At 36.6% G+C, this 17,839-nt stretch overlaps 1 protein-coding gene across 1 annotated transcript in view; it reads right to left on the reverse strand.

Moving 5' to 3' along the window:
- Positions 1–237: 237 nt before the first annotated feature.
- SEMA3E (semaphorin 3E) overlaps positions 238–17,839 on the reverse strand; it is a 127,491-nt gene continuing 109,889 nt past the window's right edge. Inside the window, exons 11-17 of the mRNA XM_021539599.4 lie at positions 17,430–17,652; positions 14,772–14,863; positions 13,560–13,601; positions 10,237–10,403; positions 4,141–4,208; positions 2,632–2,771; positions 238–1,067 (exon numbers count right to left, since the gene is read on the reverse strand). Coding sequence (XP_021395274.2) covers positions 615–1,067; positions 2,632–2,771; positions 4,141–4,208; positions 10,237–10,403; positions 13,560–13,601; positions 14,772–14,863; positions 17,430–17,652 — 1,185 coding nt within the window. The 3' untranslated portion in view covers positions 238–614. The remainder of the gene's footprint in view (positions 1,068–2,631; positions 2,772–4,140; positions 4,209–10,236; positions 10,404–13,559; positions 13,602–14,771; positions 14,864–17,429; positions 17,653–17,839) is intronic.

The following is a 17,839-nucleotide window of genomic DNA, read 5'->3' on the forward strand; positions in this document are numbered from 1 at the left end:
CAATATTATTTAGCTGTGGGAGCACACTGTGCTTCATAAATGGCTGATACTGAAAAAAAAAGGGGGAAGAAAATAGGATTTCCCTTCATTATCTTTAGAAGTAGAAGTACACTGTATTAACACAACTCATTGTTCTCAGTGATGAACTCAGACAGGTCACAATCAAATGGAATAAGATCTTAAGACGTGCTGCTTTCAGAAGCATGAGAAATTTGTGGAACAAAGAAAAGATATCTCTTATACTTTTCATCCACTTGTGAATGTTTTAGCTATTTGAATTTGTTAAATATGCCATCATGTGCAACAATATACAGCGCAAGCACGATCCACATGGGAAACTGATTCAAGCACTCAAAACCTGAAGATTGTCACGTCCTCCCTAATGCAAAACCGATTGCATTTACTTACTTAGAACCAGATAGTTGAGAAGATTTTGTTTAAAATGCTTCTAAACAGTCATCATGAGTGTACAATATAACTTACCATAACATTTTTGTTTTCAGTCCCAATATTTTACATATATAAAGCTGTGAAATTTACTCAAATCAAGACTGATTTCTCCCTCTTAAGTCCAAATAAAATTTTGCTCAGAAACAGTGGATGGATTTTGTCCATCAAGAGTCAGCTATGTTCCTGGGCAACCGGTAATGCTCTGGCCTGATCCTCGGCTTCTTCTCCTGAGGGCTGGCATATTTCCACTTGGATGGAGACATTTTCAGCTTTTTTCTCTTCTTATCTGTACACCACACTTTTTCACAGTATTCTTCCACCCTCTGGAAGTTGCTGTAACCTATCAGTTGAAGAAATTCTTTATACCATGGCTTTGAAGCCTGAGGTATACTGCTCTGCATTGGGCATGGCATTTTGTGAGGGATCTCCTCCTCATAGTCTTTATTGAACATTTCGTCTACACGTTCTTCCTCGACTATTTCCAGGGTGATTTTCCTGACAGTGTGAACAATGCTGTGTTCTACTGTCTGGCAAAAATAAGTCCCTGCATCCAGTCGATGTAGCTTCAGGAATAAAAGGCCAAGGTCCATTTTTATTATTCTATCATCGGTCTTCACCTGAAAAAAAAAAACCATAAAATGCAGTTATAGAGCACAGGCCTTTGCTATTACATTAAACCAATTCAATTATATCTGAACTGTACTTTCATGACTGCAATACTAAATTTTGAGAGGAAGATTAGAAATCTACAAATTTTCAATCCATACTGTTTTCGTAATAACAAAAATATTTACTTGAAGTAAAGAAGAGATTGAGTTGCAAATGGAGACGAATCTAAAGAATCTGGGAAGCATAGAAGAACATATAAAGAAGCAGACAGAGACATGTTTTAATTGTAAAGGGAAATAAGTTATGCAAATAATCTACTGGATGGGAAAAAGTACATTTGCCAGCTGACCTTTGATAAGGATCCCTGTAGACTGGTATGCTTTTAAGGAGATGTTCATACATGTATTTGCATATCCAACTGCAGGACCATTATGATCTTAAAACCTCAGTTCTGAATGTGCTATTTGAATTCCTTCTACAGCTCCTGAGTGCTACACTACTGACTGTGAGACACTTGGAGATGTTGGCAAGCAGGGGACACTGAGCTGTCTAATCCAGCAGCAGGAATGGCCAGGAAAATGGTGTCTGCAGCTTTTCATTTAGCAGTAAGGTGATGGATTTAAGCAGAAGTACTGAGTGATGAAGAGAACAAAAGCAGCCCTGAAGAGAATGAACTCAGGACTTGGGGGTACTGAGGGACGAGGAACTGGATGACAGCTGGCCACATCCACTTGTAGAAAACCAACTGTATCCTGTGCTGTATAACAAGAAGTGTGGCCAACAGGCCAAGGGAGATGATTCTCTCCCTGCACTCTGCTCTGGTAAGCCCTCACCTGGAGTGCTGCATCCAGCTCTGGGATCCTCAGTACAAGGCAGACATGGACCTGTTAGAGTGGGACTGGAGGAGGGTCACAAAAATGAAGAGAGGAATGGGGCACCTCTCCTATGAAGAAAGAGAGAGCTGGGGTTGCTCAACCTAGAGGAGAGGAGCAGACCTTATTTTTACCTTTCAGTACTTAAGGAAAGATGGGGATATAAGATGAAACATGGGGATGTTTTTACCAGGCCCTATAGTGTCATATCTACACGGCAGTGATAGCTACATTGATGTGTGTCAGAAAGGTATTGAGGAATAAATACAATAGCACTTACTTTCATAACGGTGAAATACACGTAAAAGAGCAGAGAATACACCAACACTTCCTTGCAAAAACATTTGTAATAAATGGGTGAGGCGCAGAATGAATAGAAGTTAAGCTAGACTAACACTGGAAATAATACATACACATTTCTTCCCTGCAAAAACATACCAAGAGAAGTGATGTATTTTCCTTTGTTTTGAGATCTTAACTTAGCTTCACTACATGTTTAACATCTGTATTCAAGATGTTGAATGCAAAGACCAGGTGAAATTCTCAGGTCTATTAATTCAAGAGACCAGATGAACATAGTGATTTTCCCTGACACCCATACATATGTCAGCAACTGGTGGCAGAAATTCAGTGGGGTTGTAATGCTCCCAACAACAGGCCCTTTGTTAAAAAAAAAAAGTTAGTCTATAAGAATATTTACCTCTTCCTTCTTATTTTCATGTGCTCGCTGGACAAACCAGATTACTTTTGCTTGTAAGGTCCGAGGGGTGCATTCCAGAAGGGTGCTGTTGTACTCTATTCCATAAACAAGTCTCTCCTCAGTCTTCTCCAGAACTTCACCTGGAAGGGAAATAAATATTTAAAAAAGGTCTTACTGTAAGTACTTGTTACACTCCATGTTCAGGGTATATTTACTTTAAGGAGTGAAGCTTAATTCAGATCAAACCAGAGAGTGAATGAATGAAAAGTAATGTCTAAGGAAGATCTGACCTGCTAAATGAATTTTCCCATCATCCCAGGCTTTCACAGCATCTGACCAAATTGTGCTGTGACTCATCTAAGATTATAGAGAAACAGATCTCAGCCTTTTACACTGCTAATTGTTCGTGCCTGGTTCTTATGAGTAGTTAATTTCATTTTCAGTCAGTGAAACAGGAGGATTCAATACATGTTTAAATATAATAAAAAAGTTCATTTTTTAGGGATAATTACAGCAAATAACTTTTTGCAGAATGATGCTATAAATACTCTAACCAATATTATGCATATTCATGCTATACATGTGCTAACTGAATGTACAGTTTGGGCCCAAGGGTGCAAATAAAAACAAGGTGAATTAATTAAATCAAAATTTAATTCTGGTTTTCAGTACAACAAAACATCTGGAGGAGGATAAACTAGTTGCTACACCAGACAAAACCAACTGCTTCATTAATGAAGTAATCTTATTCCATAATAGTGAGAGAGAATCTTGAACCCAAATAGCTTTATATCCTTAAAAAATACATTGTTTATATAGTTGTGATTTCTCTGTTGTACTTCAAACTTGTGGAAGAATTATATGTAAATATTTTAAATAGTGTTTCTCTGGATATCATTCTAGAAGAAACTTTTATGTTTTATTTTTTTATTCTATAAATGTATCGCATATTATCCTGCAAAATACAGAGCATTTCCATGCAATTGTTTTTTGGTTTTTTTCTGGTTTTCTATTCCCAATACCCCTGTTTGAAATCCTCACTTTTCAAGGTTTGGATAACAGTACCCTATTGTATTTTTTTTAAGAAAAAACTTGATCATAAATACACATTTTTATTCTTTTATGTCATTGCTAATGCCTGTTGTTAAATTATAAGTGTTGTGACTATTCATACACATTTCAGAATGCATCTCCATTGTTTCTTATCCTTGCCTCTTCTTTCTGCTTTTTGTTTTTTCTGTTGGAAGCCAGTGGGATGCATTCTCCACATCTTTAGTCTGAATGCCAGTGCTGCAGTAGCAAATGAACATTTTGGGATGAACCTGACCTGCCAATGACCTGCCACCCTTAGACCTGGAAGGCAGAGGTTCAGCCCCAGGGCTCTTAGAACATGATAGGAACATGCCAGTGAAAACAGCAGGTGAGATCATGGTCTGGCTCGTGCTCTTGGCAAACTGTGCTGGCTGTTGCAGACCTTTACAAGCACCAGTGGGTGAGTGAATAGATTACCAATGAACTGCTGGCCAAAGCACTGCTGCGCTGCGTTCCCGTGCCGGACGTCTTGTCTGCGGAAACGTCTGGAGGGAAAAAAGTGGAATTATTTGAGAGAACATGTTTAGGTAACATGTTGTTTGGTTTATGCTAAGCTAGCCTTCATTTAAAACCTAAGGAGGTAAACCTTGATTGCTAACAATTTACCATTGTTGTGAGAAGTGCTCACTTATAAATCAGTATTTTGTCTCTACTCAACTTACTGAGAGTCATGGGTCTGAAAAACAAAACATTCTACTCTGGATAAGAGGTACAATTATGTGTCCATTTTATACATAACTATATTAATGTTATAAATATGAAAACAAGATCCTTTGAGCTGACTGGGTAATATTCAGTTGTAGGAACCTTTAGCCTGTCTTTGAGTTCTCTCTCTCTCCAGAGAGGAAGGAAATTTTCCTTTTTTAATTTAGCACAGTTTACCATGTAGGTGAATGGTACTGAATGGTACTTCTTTTATTCTTTACTCTCATGTTTTTTTTGTTGGTTTTTTTTTTTTCTTGGTTGTTGGTTTTTTGTTTTTTTTTTTTTTTTTCACTTGAGAATCTCAACATGTGGAAGAAATATGTTACTTTATTTCACCTTTGTACCAGACAGTTACTGAGCTCATTTTGCTCAACAGGGAAATATCCACATTCATAAATGCCCATACCTAGAAAGTGAACTGGTGGAAGAACTGTGGTTGGAACATGTGAGCCCTATTTTTGACCTGGAAAAAATACAAGTTGTTTTGAAAGAAAAAATCATTCACACTTTTGAGGTTTGAGTTTTTTTATTGCATTTACAGAAAAAAAAATTAATATGGTGTGTTCCCAGAAGAATTGTGCCTTCATATAGCATTTATTTTCTTTGAGTGTCTTGGTAAGTAAAATTGACTGTTTACTTGGGAAATAAAAGAGCCTATTGGAATGCTGTATCTTGCTACATTAGTATGTCGAATAATCTCAAATGTAGCTTTTCTAAGGATACTGTTCCTAAATTTTCATAAAGAGTAATTCTATAGAGTATTGCCAATGCTATACATAACAGATGAACAGAAGAAATATGCAGTGCAGCAAATCTTACACAGTAGGTATGTGTACAGTATAAATTACATTAGAAACAAAGATAAGGAGTTCTGTTATTTTTTGCATTTACTAATGGAAGGAGGTTATTCTCTAGTTCTATGTGAACCCAAAAGACAAAATTTTAATTTGTCACAAATCAAATTTACTGAAACTATTTAGATTAACACCATCTAAAAGTTTTTGGATGTCCATAGATGCTATTAATTTAATTTTTAATCTCACTGTAGACACTGATTATTTTCTGAATTCTGTCACCCATATGAACTCCTGATCCAGTGTTCTTGGTGGACCAAGATCAAAGCTTTAACCTCCACTGATATTCAGAGAAGAACCAGTGTTTTTCCATTGTTGTTTCAGGGGAATCTGTAAATTCAGTGAGGACTGCATTGGGCTTTTAGGAAGAAATGCTAACAATACTTGCCTCCTATTAAAGAAAACCAGAGGTAGTAACTGGGCTTTATTCTGCCCTGGGTGTTGTCATTGCAATATGTAGTGTCTGTGCTGATAAATGCTGTCACCAGGTTTAAAGTCTGTGTATGTAGATTACTCAGAAGAGACAATCTCCTGCACACATAAACACTATAGGATATGTATTAGACTTTAAAAAAACAAACAAACAAGACAATCCTGCTGCTGTCAGGTCCAACCACCCTATCTAGCAGGAACAGGTAGCAAGCATGCTCTATTTACTCATGAGTTCCTCAAGATCACTGTAAAGTTAAAATAAAACCTAGTTGTGTAAGACAAGGTTATTTCTCCAGTTGTCAGAATCATTAAAGAAAAAAATGTTTGTTGGAGGGAATTTTACTGTTGCAACTGTGACGACTGGGGAAGATACAATTATCAGTGCCTTCACTTACTATTATCACAAATAGAAGGAAAAAATGGAGAGAGGTGCTGAAAGAAAGGGAGATGCTAGGAGATAAACTCATTTCACAAAACACTGACATAAGCCTGTTATTGTATTTTTTCTTAGAAATTATTTTACTCAGAATAATAGAGTATCAGAATCCCTGAGATAAATTACTGTAAGGAACAATTTTCAGTGATTAACAAATATACTGAATGTAGGGAACTATCTTTTGCAATCTATAATTTCATTGATTTAGATTTAAGCCCTTAACTGTGCATTCAAGAACATAGTAAAAATTATCTGCAAGAAAGCAATACAGTCATCATCTTCATCATCATTATCATCATCATAATTTTCATTTTTCGCTATTATTTCCAAGGAATGTATGAGGCAAAATCAAAAAGTCTTGTGAAGAAAAGGCACTGCTGTGGTTAGCATAAGTAAATCAGGAGACTGTGTACCTGCTGGTGGAGTGGGTGATGGAGAAGGAAGACAGAGAGGGAGAGGAGGCAGGGAAAGACATCAGCTTCTAAAAATTAGCTAAAGAATCACACTATCCCTACCCAAGTTCAAAGACATTTTAAAGCTACTTCAGACCTTTTTCAGCCTGGAAGGTGAGCTAGTACAGGAAAGATTGGTTCTTGTTTAGATGAAAATTGAACCTGCCTAAATCAGATTGCATAGATAATAGTGAACTAAAGCATTTAAGTCCTGGACCTCTGCTTTCTCAAGTGCAGTTCATGAAATTTGAATGCAATAGATATTCCTTCTGCCATCTGAGGTATTTGCAGTATTCAGTAGCCACACACCTGCAATTACCATGGAATTGTGGCGTGCTGTGCTGCCAGCATCAAGATACGGGATTTTGGACTCAGTTTTTATTTCTCCTTAATTAAATCCCACATTTAATTAATTATCCAGGAGATACATGTACAAAGGGTTATAGACTTTCACAATTTAAAAAAGTTAATAACAGATGCCAAGCATAGGGGTTTTATATTTATCCTTCACTTCTCTCTAAATATGTTACATGCTTTAATTTCTATTTCTATTTAATGCTACTCTAAACACTTGTTGTACCATGGAGGTATCAGGATCTAAAGCAGACAACATTTGGACCAAAGTAGGGAGGACACATTGTACATCCCTGCCCCAATTCAATTCTTCACCAGGAGAACTGGAATTAAAAAGAGAGCTTTGAGCAGAGCACTTACCCAGTAGTGTTACAGAATTTCTGTGAGACAGAGAGCATGAGTTATGTCTGGAGTGAGACTTGAGCTACCCACTCAGGCTGGGCCCCTGATGGGTGGCCTTGATGGGGCCTCAAAGCCTTTGATGCAGTGAGAATTCAGTTGTGGCACAGTTAGAAATTACGCTAAGGTATCTACGAAGTAATGAGCTATTCGAGCATGAATTAGAGTAGAGCTGCAGTGTGAAAAGTCTGACCACCTTAAGGCAAAGGTAAACAATGTTAGCTTGCCAATCAGAGTGCCTTTGTAGGCTGTAAACTATATGGAAGTGTATAAAAACTGCCATCTTCTCTTGAATAAACGGAGAACATTGCATTAATCATATTGGTTGGATGTGCGTTCTGTCCGGCCAGCTTTCCTGTTTTATAAGGTCCCTGGCTTTTCAGTAGAAGCACTGCTCTTACAAATAAAAAGTCTACCTAAATGTACAGAATGAAGGCCACATTTGAGGAGAGACAGGTGATATTAAAGTCAGCTCATGTATATTGCAATGTAAAGCACATTTCCATGACTCCAGTGAAGGGACAGGTTTCAGGAACAGGAGAAACAATTGCTCTCCAACGCTCCTTGCACTCACATTACTTGTATTACCATGTAGAGCTGGAGCAGAAATCTGGAGCCTCGAGACAAGGCCAGACTAAGACATGAATGTTCTGTTTTAATGAAATTAAAAGCCATGGTAGGGCTATCAACCAGTCAGTGCCACTTGGTATCAGAGAACTCCACACTGTCTGCTGGGACCTGCCTTGTCCCCTAGTACTCTTCACATGGTACTTGACAAGAAACAACCTAAAACAACTTCCATACACATGTCCCAAGTACCTCTCTCTGCCTCTCCATGTACCACACAGTGTAAAGCCTTACATTTAAAATGCTCTGAGCTTCAGCTGTGACCTAAAGTGAACAAAGCAAATGCCATTCATGCCTCTCAACACTGTTGTCTTGCTGGCTGTTCCCCAGGCTCTGATATGGAAAACAAGTTTTGCAGACTTCAAGAACATTCAATTGAGTGCAAATCCCTTCTCCACTGCTACAGTGCTTATCTTAAGAGAAGGAGGGAGATAGCAGCAGCATTTTCTTCTTTTAGAGGCTGACCTGCTGAATGTTGAGGAGGTAAGGCACAGGAAGGTGCCTGGGTGCTGCCCATATCACTCCACCCTGGATAAATATGTTTTCAGGGAACTTAAAGGCTGCTACTCTGGAAATTGTCTTAGGTGAGAAACATGTACAACAAAGTCCAGGCCTCAGTGAGTTTCTCTCATCTTTTCTTAGACAACAAGTAGCCTGTACAATATTAATGGTGATACTGCTAGCAAGCTAAAAGGCTGATGGGAAATTTTTAATCCCCCCTTCCCTCCCAAATGACTTTTACATTATCAGATGAGTCACCCATATACTTTATCATTATGATAATCTGATTTCTACTTATACTGTAGGGCATTAATCTCCTTGGCCCACTACATAGCTGCTCATCTTAATCTGGGGCCTGAAAATTTTAACCAAACTCATTTCACCCTGAGCAGTCAATCAGAGCCCACTTCTTCCTTTCCCTGTATTCACAAAAGGCACAAGAAAACTACACAGTCCTGCTTGTAAAAGCTGTGTAGGCTTCCTGCTTCGTTTAACCTATTCCTCAGTGCAGTAAATCCAAGAGATTCTCAATTATGCTGAGTCACACACTGTGTTTCTCTTTCCTACTTTTAAATTTACCTTAACCAAAAATGATGTTACCAAAGGTAACATTACTGTATTAATTATCTTTTTTAAAAATATATGGAAATATCTGTTATGCCTGAAAATAATCAGCATGCATTTGAGTGCATCCAGGTTCATGGAAAGATAAAATATGCCAGATGAAAACTAACTAAATACAAAACTCCATATTCCTAATTTTCCTTAAGAAACAATAATACATTTGGGATACGGTGACTTGGTTTGGACTTAACCATCTTCACAAGTTTTCAAAACTCTCTCGGGAATGTATTCAATTCATTATTATAGTCCTTGTATGTCTAATATAAATAAGCATATATTTTAAAAACCAGTAATTGCTTAAAAAAACCACAAAAATTATTTGAATTATGCAATACCAAAATTTTGCTGATTCAGATAAGAAATTGCTCTGTCTAGGTGACAATGTTGACTAATTTTTGTGAAAATGTCTGGATTAAAACATGCATGCTCTAGATACTTGATCTGTGTAGCTGAATTGAAGAACCTGGGTTTCAGAGGGAAGGGAGGACAACAGGTCCCAGGGAAATTATTGGATGAAAGAGTGAAGGTCAAGGACCAGGAATAAGTGAAGGGTGATGCAGAGAAAGAGTCTGCACAAGGAAGAATTAAAGTACCCAAATCAGGTCTATGTATTGAACTTGCCTCTAGAGTAATTTGCTTCTCAATCCACTGCAGAAAACATAAACCAAACCTTAGCTTTTGCAGCAAATCTGTTCCGGTGGATTTTGGTGGGTGAAGATGTATTACTAATAACAAAGCATCTTCTTTGATTTTTTTTTTTTAGAAATTCTGTTGTATATGTTACTTCAGTGTGATATATTTGCTATATAATACTACCATAGTAGTACTACCATACTACTATGTCTCTGCTGTTGCAAAGACATGAAAAGATGTTTGAGGAAATTAAGGTTTAGAGTGTGATGTAAATAATTACGAAGTGACTTAGCTCTAGCTATAAAAATATTCCTGCTACTGCAGCTTATGCCATCCTTGAGTTTGGTTCCTTGCAAGCCCTAAGGTTATGCTGAGAAATTAGAAGATGACATCTCACAGGTTTTGTCTGAGGGGGAGATACGAAGTACTCTGTGTTGCAATAGGAGCTGTTGATGCAGGAATTTGTAGAAAGCACACCAGAAAAAGCAGCTCTCACCTCTTTGCCTGCACAGCCGTGGGGTAGTACCGGGAGCAGGAGACGCCGTCCCAGGCGCAGTAGGGATCCCGAGCCAGGCAGCAGTCGGCGCAGGCTGTGCCGTACATGTCACACTGGTGGAACTTCACCTGGGCTATGACCTCCTCGGATCCCACGTAGAGCTGTTGCTGCAAAAAATGCACCACATAGGATTCCTAGAATGTCCACTAAAACTTCACTTCCCAAGGCAGTTATTGAAAGTGCTAAATTAAATGTTGCTTGTTGTGCTTCCAGCCTGTGACCTGAGGGAGGCAGAGTTACTCTGTAGGAAAATATCTGATTACAGATTAAACTCTCCTGCTGAGGACAGAGAAACAGAAAGAAGGCAAAATGAACAAGTTTAGTTTGGCATTTCCTCGCTTCTGAAGTTTCAGCTTAGTGTTTGAATAGGCAAGGGTTTACATTTCTTTTCTTCATCAAGATATTCTCCAATGCCTCCCTCTTTACACTTGTCTGTCACCTAACTGATCTGCACAAAAATCCCAACTTGATATGAAAGACTTTAAACATAGAAGCTCAAATATGCAAGGGTCACAAGAAAACTCAATTTTAAAATGGGAGTTTTCAAGTAAATTTAACTATTGATGTAACTACTTAGAATATGGTCACATATTTACATGCACAGCAGTGCTATGATTTGTATAATACCTCAGTGCACAGGAGATAGATGACGATAGATAGATAGATAGATAGATAGATAGATAGATAAATAGATAGATAGATAGATAGTTAATTGTTTTCCTGTTGCTTTGCAGTCTTTCCTTACAATTTAGCTGGTCACTATCTATTTCTTTAGTATTTATTTACATGGTTTGGGAGGGAGTTTTCAGCATTAGCATTCATTGTTTGAATCTTTTGAGCTCACAGAGATGTCCTTTTCAAATCAAATAATAGATAATCAATTTAATTCTTCAGATGCTAGCACAATACATTCAGCAGAGAGTAGCTTGAATTGAATCTGAGAAAAAGTCTTGTTGCTGATGAATGTAAATTTTCTGAACACAGAAATATGCATTGTGCACTGCAAAAGGAACTGCTTATGCACAGCTCACTTCCACAGTTTTACTAGTCAGGAAAAGGATTCCTAAACTGTGCACATCCTAGTCGTCAAACGTAGTCCATAATTCCTACTCTTCAATCAAGCTGTCAAAATCTGGTATTTTAAAGTTACTTAAAGCTGGAAAATACTGACACATTATTTAGTCTATCACAAAATATAAATTTTAATCTGGATAGTCTGTTCTTGTTCCTTATTATACTTATATCTCTTTAGATTATAGAAATTTAACTTTCAGAGATGCCAGGGGAATAAACTAGGAGAGGCTGGTAACAGTAATGCTTGAAGAATTTTTCTGGTGAGATAAACCAGATGATAGTAGCAGGAACCCAATCTGCCAGCTGGCATGAAGAGAAAACCTAGGATACTTGTTTGAGGGGAATTCTTTTTCTGCAAATGCTGCAGTATGATTGTCCCAGAAGACATGAACAACCCTTTCAATGAGACATATGAGATGAGATTTTCTCTTTTATCTTTTAGCAGGGGTAAAGACTTCTTTAAGTCTTGGTAAATCACAGGAGGGAAAAGAAGCATCTGATATCTAGCCAACTGAACATCAAAGAACATTCTTTCCCAGTCTCTACAGATAACAAGCTCAGCCCTGAAATGTGATATTTTACTGTACCATGACTTGGTGAAGACTGGTCAGTGTTATAAGGATATGGAGACGTAGGTAGCAAGGAGGTCTCCACAGCCTCAGGAACTCCAGGTTCAAAAGAAATCAGTGAAAATGCTTGAGGTATAAAATTTTTTTCATGTATGCTCAACTATGTTATATTCCTGCTGATTTTAAAGACAAAATTACTTGGTGCTGACTCTGACGCTAACACATATTGCAATATATAATTGTCTTCAGTGTCAGAAAACTATATCCTATTTCAAGAATTAGTTTATCTACATTCAACAAGCTGGTCTTGATTTTTCAGTCTGATATTGCTTTGCCATCAATGTTTAAGAATCCTCATACACACAGTAGGAAGCCACTTCACACAATAATATATATATATATAACTCTCCAGTTCTCTCTCAGTCTTCCGTTTGATATCTTGAAAAAGTAAAGCTACTTTTACTTCTCACAAGAAGTTTTTTCTTCAACTACTGGGTTGCTCTGCTGGCTTTTTTACAGGTTTTTTTTGCCTTGAATTAGTAGAGTTAGCACAATTCTTGGGAGATGAATATAATGGAGGAACGCTACTTCATACTTTATAATATCTATGTTTTACTCTTCCAACACAACCCTTTAACCATGACAATTCATTGAGAGTTAAAGGTAAGGCAAACATTTGAAAAGACACTGAGTTTTTCTTTAAATAATCACTTAGGTGCAGTGTTAGATAATCTAGTCTTCAGAGCTGCTTTCACAGTCCATGGGAAAAGACTGAGGCAGGAAATAATTCAAAATACTTCAACACAAATCCTTCTCTGAATTACCACCACAGGACTTTGACTTTCTGCATTACATACAGGAAGAATGCATGATTAGACACCAAGATTCAAATAACCCTTTGAGGCACAGTCACACCTCCTAATAATGCAGGTTTCATTCTTTGTTACTCATGTTTCACTGTGTTTATGTGCACCTACATTGCACCAGATGTCTAACATCACTGTTGGACATGTTTAACATTAAGATATAACTATCCTCGGATGTTTATAATGGCTTTGTACTGAGATTATATTATATGATATAATATGATATGATATGATATATGATTGATATGATAAGGAAAAGAATCTGCCCACAAGAGTAATAAATTGGGTGTTTATATCAGCAGAAATTTTCAGAAACTCAAAAAGAACTCAGGTCCAAACAGCCCTACAGGGAATGACAGCAAGGCACTTTTTGCTGATATCTTCATGGGGGTGAAGTCTGTCTGCATTTATCAACAAAGAACTTGTCTGTGACTTGCCATATCCACCAAGCTAATCCCTACAGTGATTAGTATGATAGTAACTTATGAAACAGATTGGTTTTTACTTGCTTTGACATCTATGGTATTGTGAACTAAGGATATTTACCATTAGAATTGAAAAACATAAATACTTTACAAAGGAAGAGAGCATATAACCGTAAGTTTATATTACAGAATAATTACATGTACCCAACCAGATCTCATTATAGATGATGTACATCTGTCTATCTATCCATGCATCTAGCTCTGTGCAATTTACAGCTTCATTGCAATTGAGTCACAATTGTCATATTTCAAACTTGTAAAATACTTACCCTTTTTGAAGAGATTTCCATAGAAATAATAGGAACTGGCATCTAAAAAATAGAAAATATTTGTTTGCTTAGAAAAAAGAATATCTTTTTACTATGTAAATAAATCAGGTAAAATAGTATTGGAATTTACTTATTACCTTCAACTTTGCTAAATACTTTGACTTTCTTTAAGAAAGATGTGGGGAAATAGTGATTTTCAGAAATATTGCTTTAAAACAGTTTATTTGGAAACAAGCAGCCAACACTTAATTGGATTATCAGAGCTACAGGAACACTACAATTTCTCTGTCAAACATGACATTACCTCTTGTCACCACTGAATGTCTTTTGTCCTGCTTGAGAGTGATAAGTGGAGTGTTCTTTATAACAAAACATTAATTGAAGATAAGACAAAAATAGCAGGAATTCCTTCTTTTACCATTGTCCTCTCTGCCCTCTGTTCAGATTTCTTGGAGCAACACATAGCTCCTCATGTTCTATTGAAAAGTAGCTTTAAAAACAAGTGCAAATTCTGTGATTTTCCCCACAGGAAACAAGTCAATAATTACACTGTCTAAATTCAGGTACCAGATTTCAAAGTCTAACTTTAGATACAGATATTATTTAGATTCTCCCTATAGCTTGAAGCAGGTTAGACTCCTGCTTTATTTGGCTAACATGACATGATGATTCTCACTAAGACAATTTCATTATGTTAGCTTTGTTGCATGCCAAGAACTGAGCTTTAGTCATAGGTTATTCTTTAGGAGAATGGACTTCTGCCTCACTAGGACCCATGTTTGCCCACTGTAGAGACAGCTTAACTGATTCACTCTTTCTGAGTGGACTTTTTCTACCTGAATCTCGTTTAAGTTTCCATGATTGTAGCAGGCACATTTTTATGTGTGCAGTTATACTTTTTTAATTACTTAATTGGATACAAAGGAAAATCAAACAAAATGCAAGAAGTTTTTCATTAAAAGTTGCACTTCTATGTCCAAGCACATAAATAGAAAGACAGAAGTCGTGATTTGCCTCAACATGCTTTGGTACGTGGGGCATTAGAAAAGCTTCATTTGAGAATGAAGGTTTCCTGTTATAAAATTGCTAGATAATTAGAAAATTTCTTGCATACAAATATTATATATTTGACCATCCACAGATTTTTCTGACATTTTAATTCTGAAGAAAATTCAAGACTTGTGTATATACTTCATATACAGCACAGTTCACCTTGAATACTTGCAGCTCTTCAAGAATCACTTCTTCCATTGATTCTGTCTCTTGATTGTAAATTGTTATGACTTTCAGCACAATGCCATTATCTGGACACAAATGTAAAACAAAACAAAATTAAATTAAAGGGTATGATTTGTTGAAATATTTATATGGTCTTTAAATACCTGAAATGACTTCTTCAAATTGATAATGGATTGAAATTTATAAGTAAGAAAAGTTAGTTGCATTGTGCTGTCATTAATGAGGATTCTTACTCTTAGAAAATGAAATATATGACAATATATCCCCGCATAAGAGTCAATTTAGACACTTGTAAGATACATAATTCATTGTATTTTTCAAACATTGGGTCATAACCCATTGTGAATAGCAAAAGAATTACAGAGGGCAATCATATTTCAGAAAAAGAAATGGGAGTAGGTGGAAGCCTAGTGCATTGAGGCAAGCAAGTATAAAGTAGCTTTAATTATAGGATCTGAGCATTTACACTAGATAGCAAACTACTAATATCCTTAATTGCTGACAGCAGCTCCATTCCCCCAGGCAAAAGTACAAAAACCTTCAGGGGCCCTTCTCTAAAGAGACACTGATCTGCTGTTGAGCTGAAGGCATAGTCAAAGGGAGATGTATCAAAATATAAGATGCACATTCAAAATGACTAAGGCACATAGGACTTTATCAGCCTCTCAGTCTCTGCAGCTCTTGCAGGAAAGTAAAACACACAAATAACCTCTGGTCTTCCACCACTTTGGTTTTGCCTTGCTGGCTATTTATAGAAAAACTTTGCTCTCCCTAATCTGAAAATCTGTCATCAACAATGGCAAATATCACTTTTTTATTTCTGTTATTTTCAGTCACCTTTGATTTATAGGGGACATATGAAGCAGGGAAGCACTGGGGCAAATGTTCAGCAAAAGATCAAAGGGTGAAACAAAAAGAGCAACAATTAAACTGGGGTCGTACACCATTTTTCAAAGAGACTATGTAATCAAAGGCAACCATTTTGTAGTAGAACAGTAAAAAGAATTTGTATTCTGAGCTCTGATTTTCATAAGTCCCTCTTCAAATCCTGCTGACAGACAAGTGAAAGCTCTGATGTTCAGACTTTGCCTTTGATGAATCTTTCTAACCTGCACTGCTACCCTAAGGAAACTTGCTCAGCTGTAAGATGCTGCTTACTTATGTTACACAGCAGGTGTTGGACTGGGATTAAAAAATATATATCAACCCTTTCTAACATTATATTGCTCAAATAGGCAGTGATTTTTCTGATGGGAGCTTTATCAGAGAAGTGATTGCAGGTTTCATTTCAGAGTTTCTAAAACCCAAATTCTTTTGCTGGAATTCCATGTCACCTGAGATCAGACAGCTTGAGAACACTAGGCAGCAGTTGGGGGCCAATCCAGCACATCCCTAAAAAACACACTTAAGCTACTTTGGATTCAACTTTGCTGAACAAAAGACTTGTGTACAAGAATATTTGATGCAGTCTCAATTAGAAATGCAAGGAGAAAATAGGAAGGATGTAGGACACAATGTACAGAAATAAGTGACACATGATATGATGTTTTACAGACCATTACCAAGATCATACCAAGGCTGTTTAAAACATTAGAAAACAGCACTAATAAAAATAGGACTTTGATATTTTATGAACATTTTTTTTTGGTTTTTTTAATGTTCTCCACACTGAAATGTACTTATCAGAGGAATTTCATTAATAAAAAATAATTCACAGGAACTGTTCTCCTAGACAAAATGGTCAAAATGATCTGTGATACCAATCCTGTTGTTAAATTGATTAAATGTGAATGTAAGAATCCTTGTTTTTTTCCAGACAGATTAGATGTGACTTAAGTCTTGTGTAGTTCCAGCCTTTCCTCTTGTTTTCTTAAGTTTTTCTATTTTTCAAATACCATTAGGGTATTTATTTTTTCTCTGCTTTCTTAGACTCAGTGCAGGTATATGCTATATTTTGCCTTTATTGTGTTTGCTAGGAATATGCTTAAAAATTCTTGTTAAACAAGCTCCCTATATTTTAATAAAATGGCACAGAAGAAAGACAAGAAAACTTGGCAGCAAACTTCTAAAAGTTTTGGATTTTTTGAAATGGGGCATTTCCTCCTTCCTTCCTTGATCTGTGTTGAAACCCAAATCTGGAAGCTGGTGTGTTTTTAAATGGTATCAGCTAGACTTGTTGTCTCCAGAACTGGGGAAAAGAAACTGTGGAATAAAGCCAATAACTTGAACAGTTATTTTTGGAAATCATATCACCTTTGTTTCTCACAGGTTTCCAAGTCTCAACTTAGATACATGACAGTGTTCTGAAGTTTAAAAATAAGACTGAAATGAAAATAAATTAAAATGGAATCCTATACTTGTTTCTATTGCTAGTTTTTAAACAGTTCCCTCCTTTTCTATATCACAGTTTAGCATCACAACGAAGCATGTGTCTAGAATGACTACCATCCTCTGTAAGGTGAAGGCATGAAAAGTTGATAAAAATAAATGTTGTATTGATTTGCTTCATCCTGGATAAAAAAAGAACAAAACAAACCAAACAAAAAAAAAAAAAAAAAAAAAAAAGAAGAAAACAAACAAAAACTTGCTAAAGCGTAAATGTAAAAATTCTTTCTTGCTTTCTTTATTTACCTGTGCCAATGAACAAAACATCATATTGTCCATCTTCAGCCTCCACTCTGTCCACTGCTATTTGTTTAAGATTGTACTTTCCATCTGTTTTAACTAGTATTGGTCTCTTATGAACAGGCCTGATGGGCTGATACATCAGTGGATGACTCCTGGCAAAATGGACAGCTTCATCAGGATAGTCTTTAGTGGTAGTGTACAGCCCACCGTTCACCTTGCTGGCACACTGCAGAAACAAAGAACACAGATTATCCTGAAGGTTAATTTCTGACAAGAAATTGTCAGAAAAGGGTCTTGTTTTCAAGAATAAAGTCTACAGAAAACCAAGCACAGAAAACCACAGCAGGAATTAGTACAGTGTACCCTGTACTTTATGCATGTGTGTATTATTAATAATGAAAAAAAGGAAATGC

This window comes from Lonchura striata, chromosome 1A (genome assembly GCF_050655825.1).
Source record: "Lonchura striata isolate lonStrDom1 chromosome 1A, ASM5065582v1, whole genome shotgun sequence".
Lineage (NCBI taxonomy): Eukaryota > Metazoa > Chordata > Aves > Passeriformes > Estrildidae > Lonchura > Lonchura striata.